General features: G+C 42.0%; 2 protein-coding genes across 4 annotated transcripts in view; one reads left to right on the top strand and one right to left on the bottom strand.

Moving 5' to 3' along the window:
• The window catches only part of capn15 (calpain 15), a 37399-nt gene extending 26489 nt beyond the window's left edge, over nt 1-10910 (bottom strand). For 2 of the 3 annotated variants that reach the window (XM_027289245.1, XM_019268324.2), the window contains exon 1: nt 6191-8612. In XM_027289245.1, coding sequence (XP_027145046.1) covers nt 6191-6369 — 179 coding nt within the window. In that variant the 5' untranslated portion in view covers nt 6370-8612. Of the gene's footprint in view, nt 1-6190; nt 8613-10551; nt 10719-10797 lie in introns of those variants that run through there. The other variant, XM_027289246.1, reaches the window with a different exon arrangement.
• A 2158-nt stretch (nt 10911-13068) lies between these two features.
• ankfn1b (ankyrin repeat and fibronectin type III domain containing 1b) overlaps nt 13069-24175 on the top strand; it is a 122561-nt gene continuing 111454 nt past the window's right edge. The window contains exons 1-2 of the mRNA XM_010733081.3: nt 13069-13406; nt 17685-17781. Of these exons, the coding sequence (XP_010731383.2) occupies nt 17765-17781 (17 nt within the window). The 5' untranslated portion in view covers nt 13069-13406; nt 17685-17764. The remainder of the gene's footprint in view (nt 13407-17684; nt 17782-24175) is intronic.

Raw genomic sequence — 24175 nt, forward strand, 5'->3', positions numbered from 1 at the left:
CATTCAACACATAAACAACAAGCATCATAAGCGATCTGATTGTTAGCAGGGTAGCCGTAGCCATGGAGGTTGCTGATGCTGATCCCTATGATCAAACATGCTCTAACGTTCACAGTCGCGCTCTTTTTAAACGAGAATGTTGATACATCATCATCAAATGATAGTGTCTGATGTACTGTACTGTATGCAACAGACACTTCTGTTTCCATTATAATCTAAAAACAAAAATATGATTTAAAAAAAAAAGGTACGTCCAAAGTACTTGAGGTACGATGTCAGACTTTTAATTGTTTATCACTAGTTCAAACACGGCTGTCTAGTGTATCAATCCTGACATCAGACTGAGCCATTACACAAAAGGAGTCAGTCAGCGCTTCAGATTTATGTAACACATGGCCTGTCAGCCAGCATACAGCAAGTGTGACACAGGGTTGCTATGACAGTTCATCTTGTGACTGCGTTTAAAGGTTTCTCAAAGGCTCGACTGTAAAACTGTAGTAACCGCATGGAACGCCTTGATCCTATTACATTGTTTACTCTCAGTGCCTATAAAACGGAAAACTAATAAATAAATGACACTTCCACACTTCTCGGATGCTGTGAATACACATGCTACGTGTATCTGACAGTAAATTAATTTTCTGCTATGGCGACGTACTTGGCAGACAAGTTGAGCATGTGTTGCTTGTTCACACGGTGATTCATTAGCTGCGAGCTGAACCACAAAGCCAAAAGGGCATAAAAGAAGTCTTTTTCCAGTAAAATTCAACTTAGCTGACTAACTCGGTAGTGGGTGGATGTGGATGCCTCCACCCGTGGTGTTGGGTGAAACCAGTGGTAGTTTAACATAATTAACAACTGAACATTTGGGCTGCAGGTTAAAGAAATCTGAAGACACTCAATAAAGCCTAATAACTTATCAATAGTTATCTCTTATTCAGCTTTTTCTATTATTACTTTTTAAAACTCCAAAACTAATTCCCCCAAAGGAGTGAACGCTTTCATCTCACATTAAACATGCTGCACTTGATCTGTTGATAATGTCATTTAACTGTGACCCTCGCCTCGTTTATTGTAAGTGTTTGCTTGTTTTTTTTTTTTTTAAGTTAATAACCGGCTTTGCAACAACAGTTATTAGCAATCACTAATAAGCTGTGTGTGTGTGTGTGTGTGATGATGGATAACTTTAGGTAGCCTGACTGTGTGGAACATCCTTTGTGAGATGTAGCCCCCACACGAGCGCACTCAAAGTGAGTCATTCCTGTGGTAAATATTTACAGGCGCAGTTTTGTGTGAACACGGGGAGAGGACTGGAGATGTAGATACTACTGCATATAAAATGTTTATGTTGGAAAAATATTTTGTTACTGTGCACTCGATGATGAACCTTTTTAATAGCAGCAACCCTTGAAGTGACAAGGATACAGGGAGCTATTTTCATACTCGTACCAGCTGCAAGGGCATTACCCAGGGTTCTCAGAGCGCTGACATTACTGCTTGTGCTTTTTTTTTTTTAATGTTTTTTTTTTTTTTTTTTTTTTTTTTTAATGTTTTTTTTTTTTTTTTTACTTCCACACAAACTCCGGCTGACCGCAAACTGATGCCAGCTGAGTGGTGTTCTTGTTTAACAGAGCAGAGCTTGTTATAAAGAAATGAGACTTATCAGAGGCCGGTGTGCCCTGGGATCAAACAAGCTTTAAAAAAAAAAAAAAAAAAAAGGATAATGGATGTTAAAACATTCTGCTGCATCTGAACACACCCAGAAAAACTTCAGCGACAGGGATTAGATCAGCACTTTCACACATTCTTTAGCACACTTGAGAAATCCAACTGAGAATTTGTTTTACCTCTTTCGTAATGATTTCGGTCTGTTTGCAGCAGTTTTTACTAGCAAAAAAAAAAAAAGAGGTATGTTTATCCCTTCATTGTGGGATTTCTTCCATTTAAAAGTTCAAAGCAACCGGTCTCCCTTAAAATCTTTTTACCTAGCAAGAATTCCTCCTTGTCTTTCAGTAGAGCTGAAGAGTCAGGGTCAGAGTGATGAAGATTAACTGTAAGAGCCGCCTCCTTACCTGCCAAGTAATATGTTGTGGCATGAATGTGACACATTACTCAACCCTGACAGGTCTCCAGCATCCATTCGTCACGATAAACATTATGGAGCAGAGCCGCTGGCTGATACTTAGGCGAATATCTAGAGCCCAGACTTTATCCGCAGATAAAGAGTTTCTACTGTGACATACTGAGACTTGGAGACGTGATACAAGGGATTGGTGACAGTCAAGCCTTAGTCACAGGGGACAGCACAACAAGATAATTGGGGGAAGTCTTGATGAATTGACACATGAGTGGGACACTTTTTAAAGAGGTTAGAGACTTTTTGAATATGAAGACAGAGTTACGGCATAAAGACTCCTAACAGAACAAGTTGGACAAAAGGTCTTTTGAAAAAGCGTCCTTAGGCCAGAACATTCCACCAAAAAGCACCAGAGAGGTCATACACTAGGAGCAATTTTAAAAACAGAATAAATGTTCCCCTGTTTTGAAAGAAAGAACATTACGAGAAGGGTGTGACGCTGCAGAAACAAGGGTGACGTTGTGTAAATGTTATTTGTCAGATAATGGCAAGCCTGAGAATGATGTAAAGTTCAAGACATTTCATTGCTGTTGTTGTTTTTATGTAAGCCTGGCCCAGATAATCACACATCTTATGATCAAGACCTCATAAGCCTGAACTATTATTAAAGTAAGTCGGGATTGACAAACAGATCTTCTGACTGGAGATCCTAATAATGCAAAGGAGAAGGAACAAAAAGAGAAAGAATAACAGTAGCTTCTGACCTCTATGCTGTGCCCTTGGTGAATATTTCACGACCAGTGCTCATTTTTGACGAGTGAATCTGTCAACAGTGGAGACAGCTTTAGACATTTGAATCTTTAAACAGAGGAAACTGTCTGACTGGGTTTCAGTAGACATCAGTAGCGCAGAGCAAAGCGAGAGCAAGCAGGAAGTCAGCAGGAAGCTCCAGAATCAGAAAAGGGAGACGGAGGAAGAAATGGCAGGGGCACGGCGCTGCTGTCACTGTGCTTAACTCGAGTTCCTCGGGGCACCGAAACCTGGAGGGCAGGAGCACTGCTGACACGGCGCTGCCTTCAGTCAGAGGGGGAACTTCACAGACAAGTAGCACAAAGTTGAGTTTTACTTCTTTTTACAAAGGCAGACCAAAAAAAAAAGAAAAAAACACTTGCTATGAGATTTCCTTAGGTCACAGCCATCACTAAACATTGACATGAATAATCAGCGGGGGTGAAAACGGTATTCCTCCAGAGGTGCAATTTGCAGGTTTCTTTCTATGTGTGAGGCTGGCAGGTTACCATGTGTGGTCCTATCTAGGGCCGAGTGAATTAGGTTACTGAACATATGCTACACATTTCCATGGCAACAGGAGTGGGGGAATCTGGAATCATGTCAGTTGCAGTGCCAGTAGGCTCCTATTTTTTTTTTTCCTTCTTCTTGCTGCATCAGTGCTGTGTGTTCCAAAGAAAGCCACACTGTGAGACAAAGCCCGTGTGCCAAATCTATTCTGGAAGCTCAGGGACTGTCCTGACTCAGCCCGGTCTTCATCAGACAGGCAATAGCCAGGAAGGACGCGCTGAAATAATTCAGACATAAACACAGCCAGTGACCATGCTGGTCGAATCCAAGTGGACCCGTTTTAATCCAATTAAAGGGAGGAGAGCCAGTGGAACGGAGCTGCGATAAACACTGTCATCCATCATGCTGGGGCAACAGAGACACTGGGATCGACTCAGGAGAGAGCAGACACTCACTTTAAGGGCTCAGGGCTCTAAAGGCCACGTGCTCTGCAACACGCTGGCAGTATGGGGCTGAGATACAATGAACTGTAGTGATGTTATTTACTTTAATAGCACTGGGATAAAATGGCATTTTCGCTATCTAAATAGAGAAAATAACTACTACGCTGTGGCACATCTTTGTCTGCTGAGTGGGTCGTTGTCAACAGTGAGTCCGTCACAGTTGAGGTAACTGATTCAGTGCACACAAACACTTCCCAAAGTCAATAGGACGCTGTTGGATAAAAACAAATTGAAATTACCCAAGGACGAGACTGTTCACGCAGGCCAAGAAAAACAAGGGAAAGAAAGCGTTTTATAGGACAATATATTAGGGAATAATGTGTATGTGGAAGGCTGAAGTTAAGCTGGGCTCATAGTGTTCTGTTGTTTCTATATTTCATGCTCTGTCACAGCTCAGCAAAGCTTGCCTAACGTTGTTAGGCTCACACAGTGGTGTGTATGTGTGCATAAGACTGAGCGAGTGCATGTGAGGCAGAGAGGGAGTGGGGGTAGATAAGAGGGCATGTTCCAAGTGCTACTGCACAGTGTTTCTAAAGCATTTATTGTCAGGATATGTGTGTGTGTCCCTCTCTGCCTACCAACAGCATACCGAAAGGTGCTTGCTGTATATCTGTGCATGTCTGTATACGCTTATGTGACTGACGGAGGGTGGAGTCTGTTCGTGAGGGAGGCGAAGCCTTGTTGCTACAGAGATGCACGAATGCAGCGCAAGAGTCTGTTGAATAAAAAACAAGCGGACTCTATGATGCAAAACTGCACTGACAGAATGACCTATGCTGGAGCTTCATTCATGCATGGGGCTATGGCTGATGGAATCCTGTTTAAGCGTGAGCTAAAACCGGCTCCGTCTATATTTTAAAACTCTTCGAAGGGTAAGCAATGGGAAGCCACGTCAGCCATAGCTGTTAAACGTAGAGCAACTGCAAAGAAAGCATTGACAGCGGCGGGCAGGAATCAAGAAAGATGAAAGCCCAACAGGAGACCGATGCTGAATAAATAATGACATCCATTGTGGGGAAATGTGATCGGGCCCTCTGAAAATCAATAACTAACAACCGGACCATGATGCCCTGAGTGACTCAGCAACAACTTCAATACACTACAGGCGGTCGATATCAACTGCCTGTTCTCGTTCCGGGAGACATGACCCAAAAAGCTGAAGGAAAAGCTGGAAACACTTCTAAACAAGTTTCTGTGAGGGCGGACGAGAAGATCATCTTTTGGAAGAAAGTCACTCAGAACTGCTGGATGAGATGCACATTCAAACTGAGCCTCTTACACAGTGCTGATAGGCCTTTCACTGTGTTGACAGAAGACACCGACTGAAACAATGGATTAGTGCAGCAATTTTTCTTGTAGATACAGCAACTGGATGTATCTTTTTCATGCTGTCAATATAGACAAAACAGTCTATATGAACGGCACGTCTCTTCAACAAAGAGTTGGCTCTGTTAGACGTAATCAATAATTGTGTTCTTGGACGAACACTTAATAGGTGTTCCAACAATTTCAGACAATCAAACTAAGGAGCCTCTATTCAGTTTTTCTGTGGGTGGACATATTGATGAGTGAAACAATATCTCAGTCTAGCCACACTTACTTAGATGCACTCTGTTTTTAATCATTGCCTAAATTAAAACAGCTGAATCAAAGCTTGCCTTGAAGCCTGATAAAAAAGCATGACAGCAAAACTAATTTTCTAATTACCCATGGGCTGGTTTTCATTGGGCTCAAAGAGGTCAGGTCAATCTATCGGACCAGGCAATCCACTAAACACTGTGTTAAGTGTGACACACACTGTACAGCTGTGCGCCGAAAAAACCAACGGGGTGGGATTTCTGTTTACAAATCCGGCTTAGCCAGATTTTGGGTGCATGATAGAAAAACATCAAAACGCAGGCTTTGATTAGATGAGCTTTGATGAAACAGAGGATTTGATCCATCGCAGTGAGGTTATTGAATCTCAGTAAGTATCTCTAAAAGCCTGTGAAGCGAAAAAATAGAAAATAGTAAGGTCCTCAGGTAAACAGTGTCAGTTTACGATATAAACTGCATATCACCTAAATACTGAAGCCAAGTATTTAGGTGCACATCAGCACGAGAACCTTAAAATGATGCCACTCAGTACGCTTACGCTCACAGCTTTGAATGACAGTATTCCCGTGTAATACAACCCCACGTCTCATCCCTCTCCTGCGACTTCCCCGACAACCAGCCAAGCCAGGGCCAACACCCGCTGCTCTGTGTCCCAAGTGCACTCGGCTGAGAAATGTGTTGGCACCCGGCTGGGCAGACAGTCGTTGGAGCTTACCTGCGCTCTCGGTGAGGCAGCGGGTGCTGCTGCTGCCGTGTGATGAAGGTGGTGCCCCACACCGGGCTACTGTGGCTGTTCCTGAGCCAACCCACAGGGGGTGACGATGGATACGGGGTGCTGCGGAAGCCATGGTCTGACTCGGTCTCTGCAGTGAGAGACGAGGCTGAGCTCCCCATCACCACAGCGATAGGAAATCAGTCTCTGAATGCGCTCTGATTGGGCAACAGTGTTTGTTTTGTTTTCTTCCAGAGTGCAAAATCTGACGAGGGATCCAGTGTTGTTTTTCAGCGAGGCATACTGAGATACACTGAAGAGACTAAAGAGGTTATTTGGACTACAACAGCATCCCTCATCAGGTGTTTTTGTATTCGATGTAAACGTCCTGTTGACAACTTTCTGCTTGAAAACGGAAGAATTTACTCCTGCAAAAGAACTCTGAGGGTGCAAGAGTAAAAACAAATAAAAACCACAGCAGCAGGGAATGAGGGATAAGGGTACGAGTATCTTGCAGGTGGCCAAGTATGCAGATCAGGGTGGATATCCCACAGTGCACGGGGGAGGAAGTTCTCAATTCAAACAGTAATTGGATGCGTGGCGTGCCAATTCCAATTCCAGCAGTCGGTCTCAGAGAGGTGAAAATACAATTTTCTCACAGCGACGGTTTTTAATTCTCTCTTTTGTAGAATTTAAGCTCGTAACACTCTGCACCACATCTTCCACAGTGCCACTCATGATTCCTCCTGCGTTCCTTGAGACACATTTCCTCAGCCTGTGCAGTCTCATGCCTGGTGCTCCTCTTCACTTTGCTCCGAAAAATCAAATCAGGAAAAGGTGTGTGCAGAGGCGAATGTGTTCACCGTCCTTCAGCATCTCAGCAGCCAAACAGCTAGAAAATCCAAAAAGGTTCAAGAAGTGGGGGGAAAGAAACATCCAGGACGGGTAATAGTGATCAATGGTGAATTAAAAGTGATACAAAATATATCTGCAGGGTTTTCTTTTTTTTTTTACAATGCGGGTACTGGAGGAAATCAATGAATTGCATTTCCCGGGAAGGGTGTTGGCAAAACTACAAGTATGCTAAAATCTGAGTCTCATCTTTCAGACATCCAGCCTGACTAACAGCTGCTGTGAAAGTTTACCAGTAGAAACAGCCCAGCTGCATTTCCCCCCACTGGATAAAACGACATGTCTGAAACCCTTTCTCACAGATAAGACCACTACCACGTTCAGAATTTAACCGTGATTTTATAAAAAGATGCTTGCTCTTTAAACTCCCAAAAACATCCACAGATCCGCTTTAAGTTTGAGTGTGATATCCGACAAAAAACACCCGAGAGGAATGTTCCGTTTTCAGGCTGCGGTGCTCTGCCAACTCAAAGACGGGGAGATGATCCTAGTTTCCGCTGTGTTGAGATAGGCGGCTTAGTTTCCACCGCCGAGGCCGGTCAGTCCAGTTCATCAACTCGCCCTGGGATTTATGCAGACTTGCCGGCCTGTCATAGCAAGTCTCGACCGGCGAAGCAGCTGAAGTATCATTCCAGTGAAGCAGTCAATGAGGAGACACGGCATGGATTTCGACAGCTTATAAAAAATAAAAATAAAAAAACCCTGGAGGCAACAAACGCAGAGATCACGTGCGTTTCAATGCATACTTTCCATAATAAGTGGACGGCTAATCACTGATCAACAGCAGCGCATGTGGGTTGCCTATCAACAGCACTGCAGAGCGGTTAGTTGTGATAAATATATATATATATATTTAAAAAAAGGTGGTCTGTGTCGGTGTCCACACAGCGGTACAGAGGCCAGAAAGACAGCCGACACACGGGCGTTCAAATAGCCGAGGAGGTCTCGTCCAGGAGGGATCACTCAATCTTCCGCCGGCTCCATCCCCAGCCTGCGTTCATCTAATATTTCCAGCGTTTTTGATGGACTGTAGATGCTGAGCCTTGTTGTCTTGTGTTTTCAGGAAACATCCTCGCTCAAGTCCCGTCTGTCGCCGGCTCATAGTGGAAAACTGCTCCATCCCAGCACGCCGGCATTGAACGGTCCCATCGTATGCTCCTACGGTCCCTGTTATATGTTTGATATCCTTCCACGAGCTTCAATTTCTCCCTCACTGATGATGACACGAGCGCAGTGGACAAGGATGCATCCACCTCCTTAACAGCGGATTACTGGAGTGTCAGCAGAGCGCATGCGCACTGGCCGGGTCGAGCAGAGAGAGAGAGAGGGGGAGAAACTGGAGGGCTGCGTTCAAGAGATTGAAATAAACCTCAATAGAAACAGAGATCTTACACATTAAAGAGAGAAGGATAGTGAGAGTAATCATGACCAGTGTCTGGATGTCAGATCCTGTCAGGGCAGGGCGATGCATGTTCATTCCTGGCAGTAAAAGACACTTTGCACATCACGTTACACTTACACAAGTGTTTGTCTCTAGTGGTTGCCTGAGAAAGAAGCCTCAGCCTTAATAGCCAGAGGAGGAGGAGGAGGAGGAGGAGGTAGCGAAAGGTTAAGCAGGAAGACAATGGTGACCGCAACGCTCATCGTTGCTCAGCTGTCTCTGCACATTACTGAGATAAGCCTTCAAACTTTCCCTCTCCTCCCTCATCACTTTGCTGACCTCCTTTCAGATCTCTCGTTCCCCGTCTCTCTGGATTCTCCAGTAGAAAGCACAGGTCTGACCATATACAATGAACATTCACACAGCACATATTTCAAGTTGCATTCTTTGTTTCCATTGAAAGCTGGCGGGTTAACCATTACACCAAATCTACCAATGAAGCTCGAGCCTGTGTGGCGAGTTGTTCGTCTGGAAGTCCCAGTGGCTGCAAAAGGGTGTTTTCTTTATACACGGCTCTGTTTGAGTGTGACTCCTGTTGCTGTTGTTGGATGTGTTTGCACTGAAAGCGGTTTGTCTGGTTACCTCGACTTCCACTTAAATTTCAGAGAACATCACAGCTTCAAATGTAACACAGTTGCTGGTACAGATTTGTCCAACCCCCTCTTACCACGGTGCACTGTTGAGTTCTCAAGAATGCCAATGCGTCATACAGAGAGCTACACGCAAACAGCTTGTTATTCAATGAGCGATTAGTCAACTATTGAATGAATTTCCAAGTAATTGTTTAAAATCGATTTGAGTCATCGTATTCAAGAAATATGTCCAGATTCTTTTATTTCAAATGTGAATATTTTCTGGTTTCTTTAGCCGTCCATGACATAAAATTTTATATCTTCAGCTTGTGGACAAAACAAGCACTTTAAGCTTCAGGGATCAACTTTAAGAGTGGTCCCATTGATGAGATCTTCAAAGATCTCATCAATGGGATCATCAAAATGATCAACATATTGAATCAACAATAAAAAAAATCACTGATTAGTTATAAAACTAAACATAAGCAAGTGTGTCATGTGCAGTGACGGCACACTCACAATTACAGCGCAGAAATAACTGAATGACTAAAAAGTGTAACCACGGGACAAGAAAAACAACACCGACGTGTAACAAATAACAACAAAACTGCACATAAATCAGATGAGAGGAGAAGGACTACAACCCTTTGTTGAGGGTGCACCTGTCCAAAAAGGGCCACCTGTCTCTCTGCAAGTCAGCACCCAGAGACCCAGCAGCTGAAGTGCCAGAGAGAGAGAGAGAGAGAGAGAGAGGAAGAGAGATTAGATTACATTTTTATTCTCTAGGGACGCTGAAGGGGAAGGAGGGAAAGCGAGGATGTGAGCTGATTTCACGGTACATTGTAAGTTGTCATTTCCACACCAATATGCCAATATGTCACAAGTCACAAACCTTTTTTTTTTTTTTTTTTGCTTCTCCCCAGTGGACACTCTCACACCAAACCAGATCATGTAAAGACTTTAGAGATTATTATTAGCTTTATTCTACAGACAAAACTCCTCAGGATACTGGATAAAAAGAAGCTCAGGACTCAAAGGGTCAAATATATAACTCACCCTGCTGAAGTGTGTCATCTATCTGACCTGTGACCTGCCCAATCCCCCTTAAACACACACCTAGAGCAGAAATGTCCGTGTTATTGTTATTGTATTCTCCTGAAAAAAACGTACTGCACAATGTGAAACCGAGGCACTGTCACATAATCGATCTATTTGTGGACAGACTGGAAGCCTGTGAGCCCTGTCACCAGCACTAACATTAGCTATACAGCGCAGCAGCCAGATGAAAACTCTCAACAATCCCATTGAGACAGCGAGCCGAGGACGCCGGGGGACGTTGTAAACAAAGACACTCTTATTCAGCCGTTTGGTCGACGTTACCAACGCTGCCCGACAGCTGTATAGGTCGTCAAGTCCACTCACACGTCGGTTATTCTTACCTCAAGTCGGTTGAAGGGGGGAATTATTCCTGTTTTTCAGTCGGCTGTGCGTTAACTTTTCACAGCCATCGAGACGATAAGTTGTTCCCGGGGTTTGTACTTTAGCCTCCGTAACCTTTCCAGCCGTTAGCTTCGCGGGCTCCGCTGTCGCTGCATGTTTCTCACATCTGTGACAAACACGTTAATGTTTAATTTATTTTCACTCGGTCTGGTATTAGTGAGACTGATGCGACCGCGTAGGTTTACCTCAAACAGCCCAGGAAGGAAGGGGAATCTCCAAGGAGCACATAGAGGAGCGTACGTGCGTCAAATGCGTACCGGGACCTTATCTTCTGCTTGCGTACGCACGTAAACGTACGTAGAATCCAGTTAAGAATGCGAGCGTGGAAGACTCAATTTCCCATGATCACGGCGGGTATTTTCAACTAGGATATCCGGGTACGAAGTCGTCACCGTTGACCAACATAAATAATCAAATACACACATGTATAATGCTCGACTAAAATGTATTTATAATGAAATATATGATTTTTTATTTTCCTTTTATTTTGTTGGCATATAGTGTGTAATATCTTTATTATGGCTTCATATAAACCTTAATATTCAAATCTCAGAGTAGGCTCCCCCTCCTACTGTCAGATATTGGCACTCTAGTGTCATCTAGTGGCTCTAAATTTGAATCGTGTGATTACAATCGGTGTCTAAATGCAATAAAACCGATCATGTTCATGTCATCTACAACCTTCATTCAATATGTTTGTAAATGTATTTATTTAAAGCATCCGACAGTGGTGGTGCCAGTGGAGGTAGAGTCCTCACTGGCTTACTGTAGTAGGTAAAATCACTTTGGTCACGGAGATCATATGCATATATGTAAATGGTAGGACTGGGACTGAACAAAAAGTCAAATCTGGACTCACAAAGAAGTCCTTATGATTACCTGTAAAGTGTTTTTATTATTACTACTACTATATTGCTGCTTGTATAATATAACATTGGTGCATAATATTGGTATTGGTGCATGTTGTAATTATGTACAATATGGCATTCTGCATGTATATGAAATATGTTGAATTTGACATTGCATATCATATTACTAGAAACCGTGTATTTACTCCAATGTTTGTTGTTGCTGCTGCTACAACCACCATTAGTTTTTTGTATTGATCCTGTATGTGACTGCTTTGAAGCATTTCAACTGCAGCATAAGACGCTTGGCCCAGAGGAAATATTAAGTTAGACATATTGTAGTATATTACCTCTATGGTCACTAAACCACTAATCACTGGATACTATCATTGCTCTATTACTACGACTACTCACTTATGGCCTCCAGCTTTACAACTGCTCTCATTAGCCGCTACAATCCTCTGATGATCTATTCATTGTCTGTTTGTCCATCTGTCTGCTTTGAAGCTCCTGCAGAATGACATCAAGGGAAAAATAAAGTTCTGTTCATACTGCATGGACTCTATTACTTCTAATAGCCTATACTTTAGCAACTGTAACTGCATGTCATGCAATACCTTCTACACTGCTATGCATATAGGCCATATCAAAGGCTTCTTGAATTTTCTAAGGGATTAAGGGACTTTTGTTTTTGTGAGTTTATGTTGACCTGTTGTGTTTAAAGGAGCTGTGTGTGGGATTTAGTGCCATCTAGAGGTGTAATTGCTGATTGCAACTGCCTCATTTCACCCTCTCCTTGCTAGAATAAACTGTGGTGGTTGTGAAACACTTGGAAAACTTTATGGAGCCGATGTTTTTTAAAGTCTTTTCTGAGCTACTTTAGGAAGATTTGCAGTGCAACATGAAGACTAGATATAAAAGGCCCATTATAAGATGTCAGAAACAGAATTTTGTGAATATAGTTTTGCATGTTATGTTCCATTTCTGACATATTCTAAAAAATTGTAAATAGTTTCCCCTAAATCTTACACTCTTGACCTTTAATACAATGCTATAGTTGTACAGTATGCATGGGTTCTATTTTTATATTTAAATTCCAGTAATCTAAAATTAAAAGACAAATCGTAACAAGTTATAAAAGAGAACTTCCCTAATTTAAAATACATTTGAGAAGTGCATTTTACCACACTGTTTTGCATCTCCAATCACATTGTCTGCTATTCCTTTAAAACCATGAGTGACATTTAAATTTCATTCGGATAAAGAATAGCATGTGAAACTTTCACTGAGTCTGGATTATTGTTAAATCCTGTGTCACCCGGATTGTTTGAACTAGGGTTGTTCGAAAAGGATTAGACCAATTGGGTCAGTATACTTCAATACAGAGATAGCAGATCTAAAAAGCTATTAATGTCTTATTATTGAGATAATTGTCCTGTGTTCAATCAAATGTTAAAATGAACTTTGATTGTGTTTGAACCATAGGAGAAAATAAAACCCAAGCTTTGTGTCAGTTGAGTGATTCAATGCGAATTAAACTAATGGAAGCTCACACATTAATAACAGCCTAAGTATAAGTGATATCCTTGGAAATCACTAGGGGGGAAAATACAGCCTGCCACTCACTGGTTAAGAGACACAAACTATAACTCTGTTGGATTACAGTGATTTATCTCCAGGCTTGAGTGAGGCGGAGCAAAGCATCCTTTGATAGAAGCAGACAGAAGAGTTGAGAATGAGTCTGGGCGGAGAAAGTTACCGCTGGACGTCGTTCACACACATTTTCGTGGAGTCTACACTGTCTACAGGATATACAAATGCTTAGAAAATGTTAGCACCGGCCTAACAAACTTTTAATCTTTTAAGCAGAGCGACTAAAGTTAGCCGGTAGCTAACCTCGACACGGCCCGGAAAGGAAAAAGGAAAAGATTTCTTCGCCAAGGAAGGTATGCAACTACTTATTTTTTGTCTCCATTAGACACTTGTGCACTTGTCCTTCGCTAGAGACAAATAAGATAATTTCACCCGCGGTTTTTCTTCTGTTTTTTTTTGTTTTGTTTTGTTTTTTGGGGGACTGAACTAACTTTTCACACACGACTTAAAGTCGCTAGCTAGCGTCACTTCACTCTTGTATTGTTTTCTGTGGCTAGTGTCGGTGCGTACACACTGTTGTCATGACAATGCTAGGGAAACCCAGCGCGAGGCACGTTGGGAGACAAAAGACAGCAGCTTTCACAGTGTTGAAGCTTTTCTCTCTCTCTCTCACAACAAAACTACCCCTAAAAAAAAGTTCACCGAAACTCACAAAAAAAAAAAGGAGTGTAAGGTTATTCTCTTTTACACTCCTGCCTGAAGATATCAAAGACAGTCAGTCAGCCTGTGGTATCCTGTGTTCCCCCCCCCCAGTTTGGGGGAAAGAAGAGCACATTGGGAGGTAAGGGGGGGGGGGGGGGGGGGGGGGGGGGGGGTCACAAGGATATGTGAAAACTGTTGGGCTAAGGTGTGTCCTGTGTTTATATGAGGCAAATTGTGACCCTGCTAGCCAGGAAAGGGATGCTTTTAGTCGGCTCTGTGCCTTTTTTTTTTTTTTTATGGCCAACACACATGTGGAAATGACTGGCTTCCACAATAGAGAGTGAATAACACAATTGTCTTAGGGGGAAGAAGGAAAAAGATGTGTGTGTGCGTGTGTGTGGGCGACACACACTTCCACAGGGGACAGAAAAACTGTGTCACTGTGTGTGTTTCATATGTATGAGTAGATGGTAGGATAGGAAGGTGGAGGTCAGAGACACAAGGGTGGTGTACAAATACTACAGATGTTACCACGCGTACAGCCGCACGGGGCAAATCATGCAGCCTCCGGCATGAACGTGAGTGACAAGCAGGATAAGCTCTCCCCTCTGATGACTCATGATTGTACCTGTTTACAGCCTTGTGCAAGGGAAGTTTTCACAACTTCCAGATGCTAAAAGATGACAGTCTGGTGGATGAGTGCCACGCTTGTCATTTAGTGCAATGCCAGCAAAATATCCTAACATCAGCATCCACTTCTGCTGCTCATGCATAAAACACTGGGTGGTCAAAACACTAGGAAGACTACAATGCAACAAAGCCAGGAAGCACACATTTTGTAAATCTATCTGTCTCTAATTTTGACTAATACCTTTAATTACTGTGAAAAGTAAAAGCTCAGTCATTCCATTTAGTAGCACCTGGCTGTCAGATAAAAAAGGAACTCGTTTTTATATTTTTAATACCTGTCACAATCTCCTAAAGCCCGACATGTACTCTTCAGTTTGCACGTTTTGTCTGAGCAACAGTCCAAAATCAAAAGATGTTTATTTTACCGTTGCGTAACACGAAGAAAAGCAACAGATACTCACAGTTTAGGAGGTGGTATGAAGGAATGTTTGGCATCTTTCATTTAAAAAAAAAAAACCTAAACGGTGAATAGATTTCAATTCGATGAATCATTCTGATTAATTGACTCATCGTTTCAGCTTTGATAGCTTTTGGAGGTGTGAACCGCTGCGTGACACATTTATTACCATGTGTTGTCCACAATAACAACGGTGTCATAATACAGAAAATGATGTGGTATATTGGGCATCAGTGTACTATATAACTGAAGATCGCACCTTAATACTATGGGAAATTATAACAGGTCTATTCCCTGTCTGTTTTAAACTGGGTACATGCAAAAATATGTAGCAAAGTGCATTAAATCCTGTTAAACCAATGTACAAAACAGTAGCATATATACATTATGTTATATTTGTGATAATCTTTCCAATGAGAGCCGAAGACGACTCAAACTAGTGATTTATTACAGACCCTCGAGACAAATAAAATCCACATCCAAAATGTTTGATCACAAAAAGCTATCAATTACAGTCACAGAATTGCTTCCAATTATATGAATTATACATTTAAAGATAATTTATGGCAACAAATTTCTGCATTGATTATTTGTCCTGCCAAAGATCTATGTCAGCCTTCTGTCTCTCCTTGTGTGTTTGGGCATGCAGACGCATCTCGCTAGTCTGGCTTGCACCCACAGGGCTTTGGGAGCACACTGACAAAGACACACACACACACACACCTACACACACACACACACACACTCTCATTCACACACTCATGCACACGGGGCAACATGAACAAGCCTACATCAAAGATACATCTGTTTCTTATGCATGTTTGATGATGGGACAGGCAGGCAGCGGCTGGCCACTGCTCCATGTTACAGCACAGATTAGTATGCATGACTAGGTGGAAGCCGAGCCGTGAATGTGAAGGACTTTTGTGAGAGAAAGATACAGTACAGATATGTGGAGAGAGGAATGAAACATGAGGAATGTTTTTGCGTCTTATCTGTTTTTCATGAATCCACTTTAAATGACAGTTAGATGAGCTTTTGGCTTCGCTTCTAATCGTATGATGACCAAACTGTAGCTAAATCAGCAGCATATCCGAAAGCTGAGACACCAGTGAGTTAATAACTCTTTTCCTCTCTTGTGCAGTTGTGCTTTGTCTCTGCTGTTTGATGTATTGTTGGCCTTTTCAGCTTTGAGCAGCTGGTACAAGTCCTTTTGTCTGGTTGTGAGTCGGTGGCTCCAAACTTTCATTCTGGGACACAGCTACAAAATCTGTATCAAGCAGTTTCCCAGACAAGGATTAAGCCCAGTCCAAGGAAATTAAAACATTGCTCAATGAATGTTTCTTATTGTATCTTAGTCTATATTTTGTAATCTTTAAGCTCCTTTCCAAGTCATATCAGTCTGAGAATTCTGTTTTTTACGCACCATTAATTCATTGAATATTTAATCAATAATGTCCTGAAAATGGCCTATTTGAGTCTTAAAGCAGTCAAAAACCCCAACATAAATAATATTTACAAAGATATTAAATAGAGAAAATGCCGGATTAATTTTCTTTCGATCCATTAACGAGCTAATCATTTCAACAGAAGTCGTGTTTGTCATTTCATTCTGATAAAAAACCGAATGCTTCGTCAGCTTAATCAGTCAGTGTTCTTGCACAGCACGGAGCACATCGAGTAAAATGCACTTAGCTTGCATTGACCTTGCAGCACAGTGCAGCACACTCTGTCAACATCCGCTGTCTCTGCTTTGCCAGGGTTTCTCTATCAAATCACTGAAAGCTGGGATTGGCTGCTTATCAATTCTGACTGCAGCAAATCTTGGCTCAAAGAGATACGCGCATCCCAAACGTAACTGAATTTCACCTTCCAAAACATTCAGCACTTTGGGATCAAGGGAGTGTCCCGTTGGTTCAACCCGACAGTATGTTTCCGTTCTCGCCAGATGTTTTGCTTAATTAACATGCAGGCTTGGGGCGAGAGAGGTGTCACCACCCGTACACAGTTTATCCAGGTGCCACAGCTCTGCATAATTGCTCCACATTAACATGAATAATATTAATTAGATTCGTGGTGCGTTTTTCCTCCGAGTGAGAAATAGGTCGGTGTCATGGGCGAAAGGTTTGTGGCAATGATTAAGTCTTTCTCATGTGTTGAATGTGTTCTTAAGCGGAAAGCAGCTTTCATGCACAAAGTGAATCAGGTTATTTGTGTGTGTGTGTGTGTGTGTGTGTGTGTGTGTGTGTGAAGAAGATAATAAATCTATGCCATGAAGCACATTTTAAAAAAATCAATCAGTGTCACAGCTGTTCAAGTATACATAAACCAATGGAATTTGTCTGGATGAATTGACAAAGACGTCAAGAACTTGAAAAATCTCACAACATTTATTTGCTTCGGTGCTTCTTTAAATTCTTTACATGTCTAAGTAGAGGGACGGGATCCCGGATAGTCCTTTTGAATACATACAGGGAAGTGAGAGACAGCAGGGAAACCAAGGCCAGCTCTGTTTCCGTCATAAATCACACAGTATGGAGACAACTTTGAAACTCAACACCTCAAGATCTGAGAGGCCTGCAGAGGCCCTTAAAGAGACAGACAGAGAGTGACAGACGTAGAGGACGGACAAAAGACAAGGCTGCGGTTTGAGTGATTGTACGTCCTGTGTGTTTCCACAAACCTCCGCTTTTTAAAATGACTGATGGTTCCGATGAATGAGAGAAAGATAGCATACCACACCTGCTTATTCATCATTTCCTTCTCTTTCACATAGTTGTAGGTGTGTGCTAACACACGTGTGTGTGTGTGTGTGTGTGTGTGTGTGTGTGTGTGTTCTCAGGTAGAAACCAGGAGTCACACTGTAAGAGGAGGACTACAGGACCCAAACCTGGGGAGCCACTGGAGCCCCGGGGTGCTGGAATGGAGCAACTCATAGAGTAAGACAGATTATGCCCGTGTTTCTCTTATTTCCACAGTAGTCTTTACACGGTTTGTTAACTCATTGTGTTTACTAAATGAACTTCCTGTCTCTATTTCTGGGCTTCCTGGAACTGTTGTTGCCCACTGGAGAAGGATTTCAGCTATATTTACCAGCAGATTGCAAATTACTTCAGCCCACTGGGTCTCTTTGGATATTTTAAAAATATGACTTGGCAGAAACATTGCAGGCCTTTCTACCCTGTAGTTTCAACTTTATATATATATATAACTTAACCTAAAACCATTTCTTTTATAAAAGCATGAAAGCAGTGAGGACTTTATACAGCACTGGCCTAAAGGCAAGGTGAGGATGTTTAAAAGGGACTCTCCGTCTGTTTTGAAATACAACATCTTGACAGAAATTAAAAAGAAGCTCAATCGCACTTGTTCTTTATGGACAACTCTTTTGGCAGCCGGTGCGATCCAAACAGATGCTTTGTGTTTCTCCGACCTGCTTCTCGCTGTTTTTGTAAAAACAGGTTGATGAGGTGTTTGAAGAACGTTTACAGCCAAGCATGTCTGGGCATTTTGAAAAAAGCCTGTTATTTTCTATTTTTTTTAGCAAAACTTCTCATCATCCAGAATGCAAAAAAAGAGTTTTTTTTTTGAGATTTTAGACACGCAGTCTCACACTAAAGCAGGGAATACAAAGACACCCACGTGTAAGCATGAATAAAACAAGAATACTTTGGTAGCAGTTGCACACACAGATCCTTGGAGGCACACAATTATATGTAAACTTTGCGCACACAAAAACAAACATTCCCATTCTGTGTTCTTCTTTTAAAGCAGTGAGTCAGCAGAAAGGGGGGAAAAAAAAACAGTCTAGGACAAATGCCACGGAGGAGTGATAATCAAACTGTCTGCATGATACAACCTCCTTCTGCTGGGGGATGGGGAGCTGATTTATCTTACCCCACATACCTCCAGTCCTCCTTTGTGAAGGGACTTTTCTCATCAACATTGCTGGGCTGCTGATATATTCTATATTACGTCCATCTATCCATCTATCTTTTGCTTTGATTATGTGTTGCTATTCTCGCGCAAAACCTGCTTTTCTTCTTTCTACACCTAGTAGCTTCCTTTGCAAACATATCCTTTCCCCTCTTTGTCGGTGCTGCTGTGGCTCAGCAGAGTGTGATAGGAGCCAGAGAGTTGTATCTTCTTGGCTCTTCTTCTTGCCAAGTCTCTCTTCCCTACGTCTGCAGATAGCAGGAACAGAATAGGCATTGTGTTTCCAGAGGTTGTGTGCGCAGTTGCTGCATGTGTATGAATCACGTACTCCTCACTTGTCACTTCACTCTATCTCTCAGCGGCACGAGGAGGTGCAACATGTATAATTCATACCTGTGACTGTGCCTAGGAAGGGATGCGTGCCTACATGCTTGCCCTCCTACTTGCTACACCTCAGCCTGTCAAGTGAAACCATTCATTAACTGTATATCAGTACTACCCCCACCCATCCGCCCCTTATGTCTCATATTGGCCGTGACACATCAGTGAGTTTGAATCATCCTTCTCATTATCCAACACCCTCTGGCTCCTATGCCAACGTGAATAGCTTTCTCTTAATGATGAGGTTACGCAGCCGACCTGCCGCGCACCGTGTCGAACAGTGAAGTGGCAGAGAGGGGTTCCTGACTTGCGCAAGTCCGCTCTTCTCTCTGGCCTGTGACTCACTGGTGAGTCATAGCAACAAGAAAAGGGGCTATAAATGCACCCCCCAAGCAAGTACACACACACACACACTCATGCTTAGTAGTAGTTATACACACGCGCACACAAGTACACACGTTCTCTGTTGTTAGACAAAATCTGTCCTTACTCCCTCTTTTTGTGTTCAGGTACACCGCTCACACACGTAGACACACACCATTATTTGTAATAATTGGAACAGAGTTTGTCTTTTTCAGATAGAAGAGCGGAAAAAAGCACAATCTGTAATTGTTTGACACTCGATGCATTCCAATTACTGTTCTGTTGACGCAGCCTCGGAAAGGCAAAGCCAAGCATAATGATGAGGACGGTTCTGATGTTTGGTGGTCAGTTCAGATTGGTACGTATTCAACCACTAGAGGGAGACATGAGCATTAGTTTCAAACATGAAAGGTTGAGTTCACAGTGAATGTTATTATATTATTATCTCCATGTGAATTCAGTGTTGTGCTGATATTTCTTTTAAGGACGGATATTTATTATTTGATTGATGTTACTCAATTTGTAGTAAAAAAAAAATCATATTTTAAACATCTAAATTTGATGCAGTGAGTGATAATGTTTGTGCCGCATCACATCTTTTCACATCACATCACCTAAACTCCTGAGAGACAGACACACATAAAAATAGAACTTGCATAATGAAATCAGTCAGATGTTGCAGAAGAAAGTGTGGCTCAGTATTAGATTATACTGCTTAATATCGCATGACGCATCCTGCGATGGCTTGATATTTAAATCCAGGGGTTGCGACAGCATTGTTGCAGCAATTACGCAAAGGGGACCAAGAGAAGGTCACATAATACAATTGTCATATAGTGGTAAAAGGAAATGTCAATCAGTTATTCCTATGGGATGCCATGCAACTGATTTATAGGTTGACATTAAATCACAGTTAAATATAGCACATAGATGCCTCAGGGGTGTTTTCCTTCCCTTGCATGTTTTCCAAGAATGCTCAAAACCCAAAAAACATCCCTATCAACAAAAACTGCAATAATGAGTGACATGTAATCAGAATATTAAAGGAAATTCACATTGACTAGAGTTGGAATTATTTGTACACAAACTTACAACAAAATTGGATGAAAGTTAACACAAGTCATGTAGTGCAGTGGATAATAATTATTTTCATCAGAAATGCAGAAACTGACTGAGAGCCTAACGTGATGCCAAAAATTGGCAAACAATAAAATGTTCATGTTTTATTGAGCCAGAACCCAATAATATTCAAAGAACAATGACAAAACACAGAAAATAAAGCGAATCCTCACATTTGACGCAGTGGAAACAAGTGAATGATTTAAACGATTGACTATCAACTATCAAAATGGTTTCCGATTAATTTTCTGTCAATCTAACAATCGATTATCAATAATATTTAGCATCGAAGCTCATCATGTGCACTCTGAATGCCAAATATAAAGATACATGTTTATAGTAGGGTTTGCATTAAGACATACTGTACATGGCCTGGAACAAGAGTTCCGCTTTTCGTTTCAAATCAAACAATATTTTAAAAAGCAGTTTTAGCAAACATTTGATTCAAGTATTGGGGTCTTTTTTTTAGTTTGACGTTTTTTAAGCTGTTGGGTTTTGTAGTAGGATTCCTAAAAGTGTGTTAGATTGATGATTCATGTCCCCCCTTTGGGAAAATAAAAGTGTCATCATCATCGTCATGGTGTCAGGGACTTAAGCAGTGCTAGATTTCATGTGACTGATGGTTCTGTTGTGTCATCATTCACTGAATACTGTAGCAGCGGTCGATGAGTTTTATGGACTGTCTATAAACTGATATGAAGTCTGTTTGCAGAGCTTAATCTAAGGTTTAAATATGGCCGCCTTGGGCAACAAATAAAGGATCGTGCTGCTCTATTTGAAAGCTTTTAATAGCTTGTTAGTTTCCTTCTTTGTCTCTGCTCACATCAGTATAATTTGTCTGGAACAGCTGGCCACAGCAAATTCCCCAGTCCCCTTTTTTTCTACGGATTGAATTACTTCCACCGAGGTTAAGCTGGCAGCAATCTGATCAAGGGCTCTGCCATTAGATTTATTCACACCGCGTACAAAGAAATCAGTGTAGGGAAATTGAGGTCTAAGCCATTTGAAGAGGTAATGGCCATAGTCTATTAGGAGACTTTACACAGTATATCAGCGTTTCAAGGAAACCAGATGCAGGGGGGGTTTGAAGTTAGAGAGCTGTTATCTGGAAGTCAGAATCTTCAAAACACAAAGTCATATACTGTAGAGGCGTGTGACGAATGAAACATTAATACAAACACAGATGGGGCACAAGGAGTCACTGAATGTATAATATCATTAGTCTCTTGCATGCTTTGTGTCTTTGTGTGTGTATTAGTCATGTTGTGCAAGTGCTTATTTCTTAATCTTCACATTGATGAGCTGGATAAATACTCTCTGTCGCAGTGAGCAGGTAACTAGAAGGGCCCTAATTGGTCGTTTGGGGCTGAGCTGTCAGACTGAGAGAATGCCAGGGTGCACAAATAAGTTGATATTAGTTCTTGTAGCCTTTTTCACTGCAGCAATTTATGTGGATTTAATGTGGAAGATGATCCATGGGTCTTCCAGCTCTCAGTGCCTTCTTTGTGGGTTACATGCTGCAGCTTTTTTACCCCAAATCGCTATTTTAGTAACAATAACACAGTACACGTTCTCACTGTAACCAAACGGCAGACAGAAAAACCCTCCTCTAGTCCTGCAAAACACACAGACTCCACGTTAAATGAACATATCATTTGAAAAGTAGCGAATACTTCAGGGAACACTTAAAGCTTTCTTGTCAAAGCCACAGGTTCAGGCCTTTTTGACTAATGGCAACGTCTGCACTGCTTGTTTTTCCACTCCCGGGCCCGTTTATTCTTCTGATCCATGTCACAGTTCAGTCCTCGAGGTTCCTGTTTATGTCGAGCTCATCGCTATGCGTTCCTGGCCTCACAAGGAATAGCGTGTGCGTGCACGGCTGCGACTGATTCTTCGAGCATAGCTGCAAGGTGTCATATCTGCGTCAGCACATAGACGTGATCTTTGTCGAAACCTACAAACACTCACATGTGCTCTCGCGCCTGGAGACGAACACATCCCTTGTATTGTTCCCCTGTTATCTCTCTCTTGTCATTACACTGTACCTACTGGTGTGTGAATATTTGTGTGGACCCTTATTCAAGCACACAATTTGCTACCACCACTGGAGGAGCACTCATCTCACACCGAATACACCGCCTCCATATGTATGCACACACAAATACATAGAGCAGCAGCAGCAGCAGCCTAATCACTCTCCAGACAATGATGACAATGCGGACTGACACAGCGCAGCTCAAATCTAACTGAACCGCTGAATAATGAATCATGGAGGGCCATCGGCTGGACATCAGACATGTGCAAAAACAGAAACAGTGGTTGTCTTTTATCTAAACCGTGTGTGTGTGTGTGTGTGTGTTGTGTGTGTAAGGACAACACTGGAGTGAGTTAAATGATCCTGTGAGATGTTCATGTGAGAGAAAAACAAAGACGAGCAGTAAAAACAGTGTTGAGTGTCAGTCACTTGATTGACAGAGAGAGGCAGAAAGAAGAAAGACAGTGCATTCTGGGGAAGGAATAGTTGCCCTCTAGTGGTCCATGTCTCAAAGATGTATTGAATTTTTCCATCAGAAGTTACAGAAAATGACCCGTGGCAGTATATAGCACATTACTCTAGCAGATATGCTCGGTGAGAGACACGACTTTCATCATTGTTGCAAGTTTATTTCTTTCCATGGTGAAATGAGTGAAATCCTGCAACTGCTTGGAAGGTGGAAAAATAATTAAAAAAACACTTCTGCATGCTTTATATAAAATATGTATTAGCAGTGATGTTAATGTATGAAATTATAGTAAATGTTCAGTAAAAAACAGTCGCTGTTGCTCAAGGACACTGGATGCTCACCGACATGCCAGCTTGAGCCCAGTGAATGACGATCTTTTCCATTAATTAAACCAACTTGCAGCTTTAGTTTGTGTGTGCTACACCTTAACACCTGACTGACCCCCACCTCCAAGAGGAATTGATTACCTCTCTGATCGCTTGGGGATTAAGCTTTAAAACCACTACTGAGAAGAGGAGCTTTCAAGAGAAGGAGGGGGAAGATTTACATTCACCAAACCCTTCAAGTCTATCATGTACTGTATGAATTGCATTTTTATATGCTTCAGTTTTTTATTGGACATAAGTTTTAACTGAACAGTTTTACCTTGCATACAGGAACGAACGATTCCTCAGCATTTTTAGAGGTCAGGGTTTTTGGAGTTAAAGACAAGCTTAAATTCAGTAGCCAGTACTTACTCTTAATCTTTTATTCAGTCCAACCCTCGGGATCAGAAGCAGTGTATCTGACTAGCATTAAACAGATGGGTCACGGCAGAGTGATGTTACAGAGTGAGGGAGGAAGAGGTGGATACACAGGTAGATAAGTAATGGAGGGAGAGAAAGAGAAACAAAGCCATATGGTTCCAAGTCCCACATGCAGAACGTTTCCATTTTTTCTCTTTGAAGATGATTAATTTAGAGAAATATGGCTATTCCACTGTGGTGCGTGCTTACCTGTGTGTCAGTGTGTGAAGGTATTTATAGAACAG

This window comes from Larimichthys crocea, chromosome XVI (genome assembly GCF_000972845.2).
Source record: "Larimichthys crocea isolate SSNF chromosome XVI, L_crocea_2.0, whole genome shotgun sequence".
NCBI classification, from domain to species: domain Eukaryota; kingdom Metazoa; phylum Chordata; class Actinopteri; family Sciaenidae; genus Larimichthys; species Larimichthys crocea.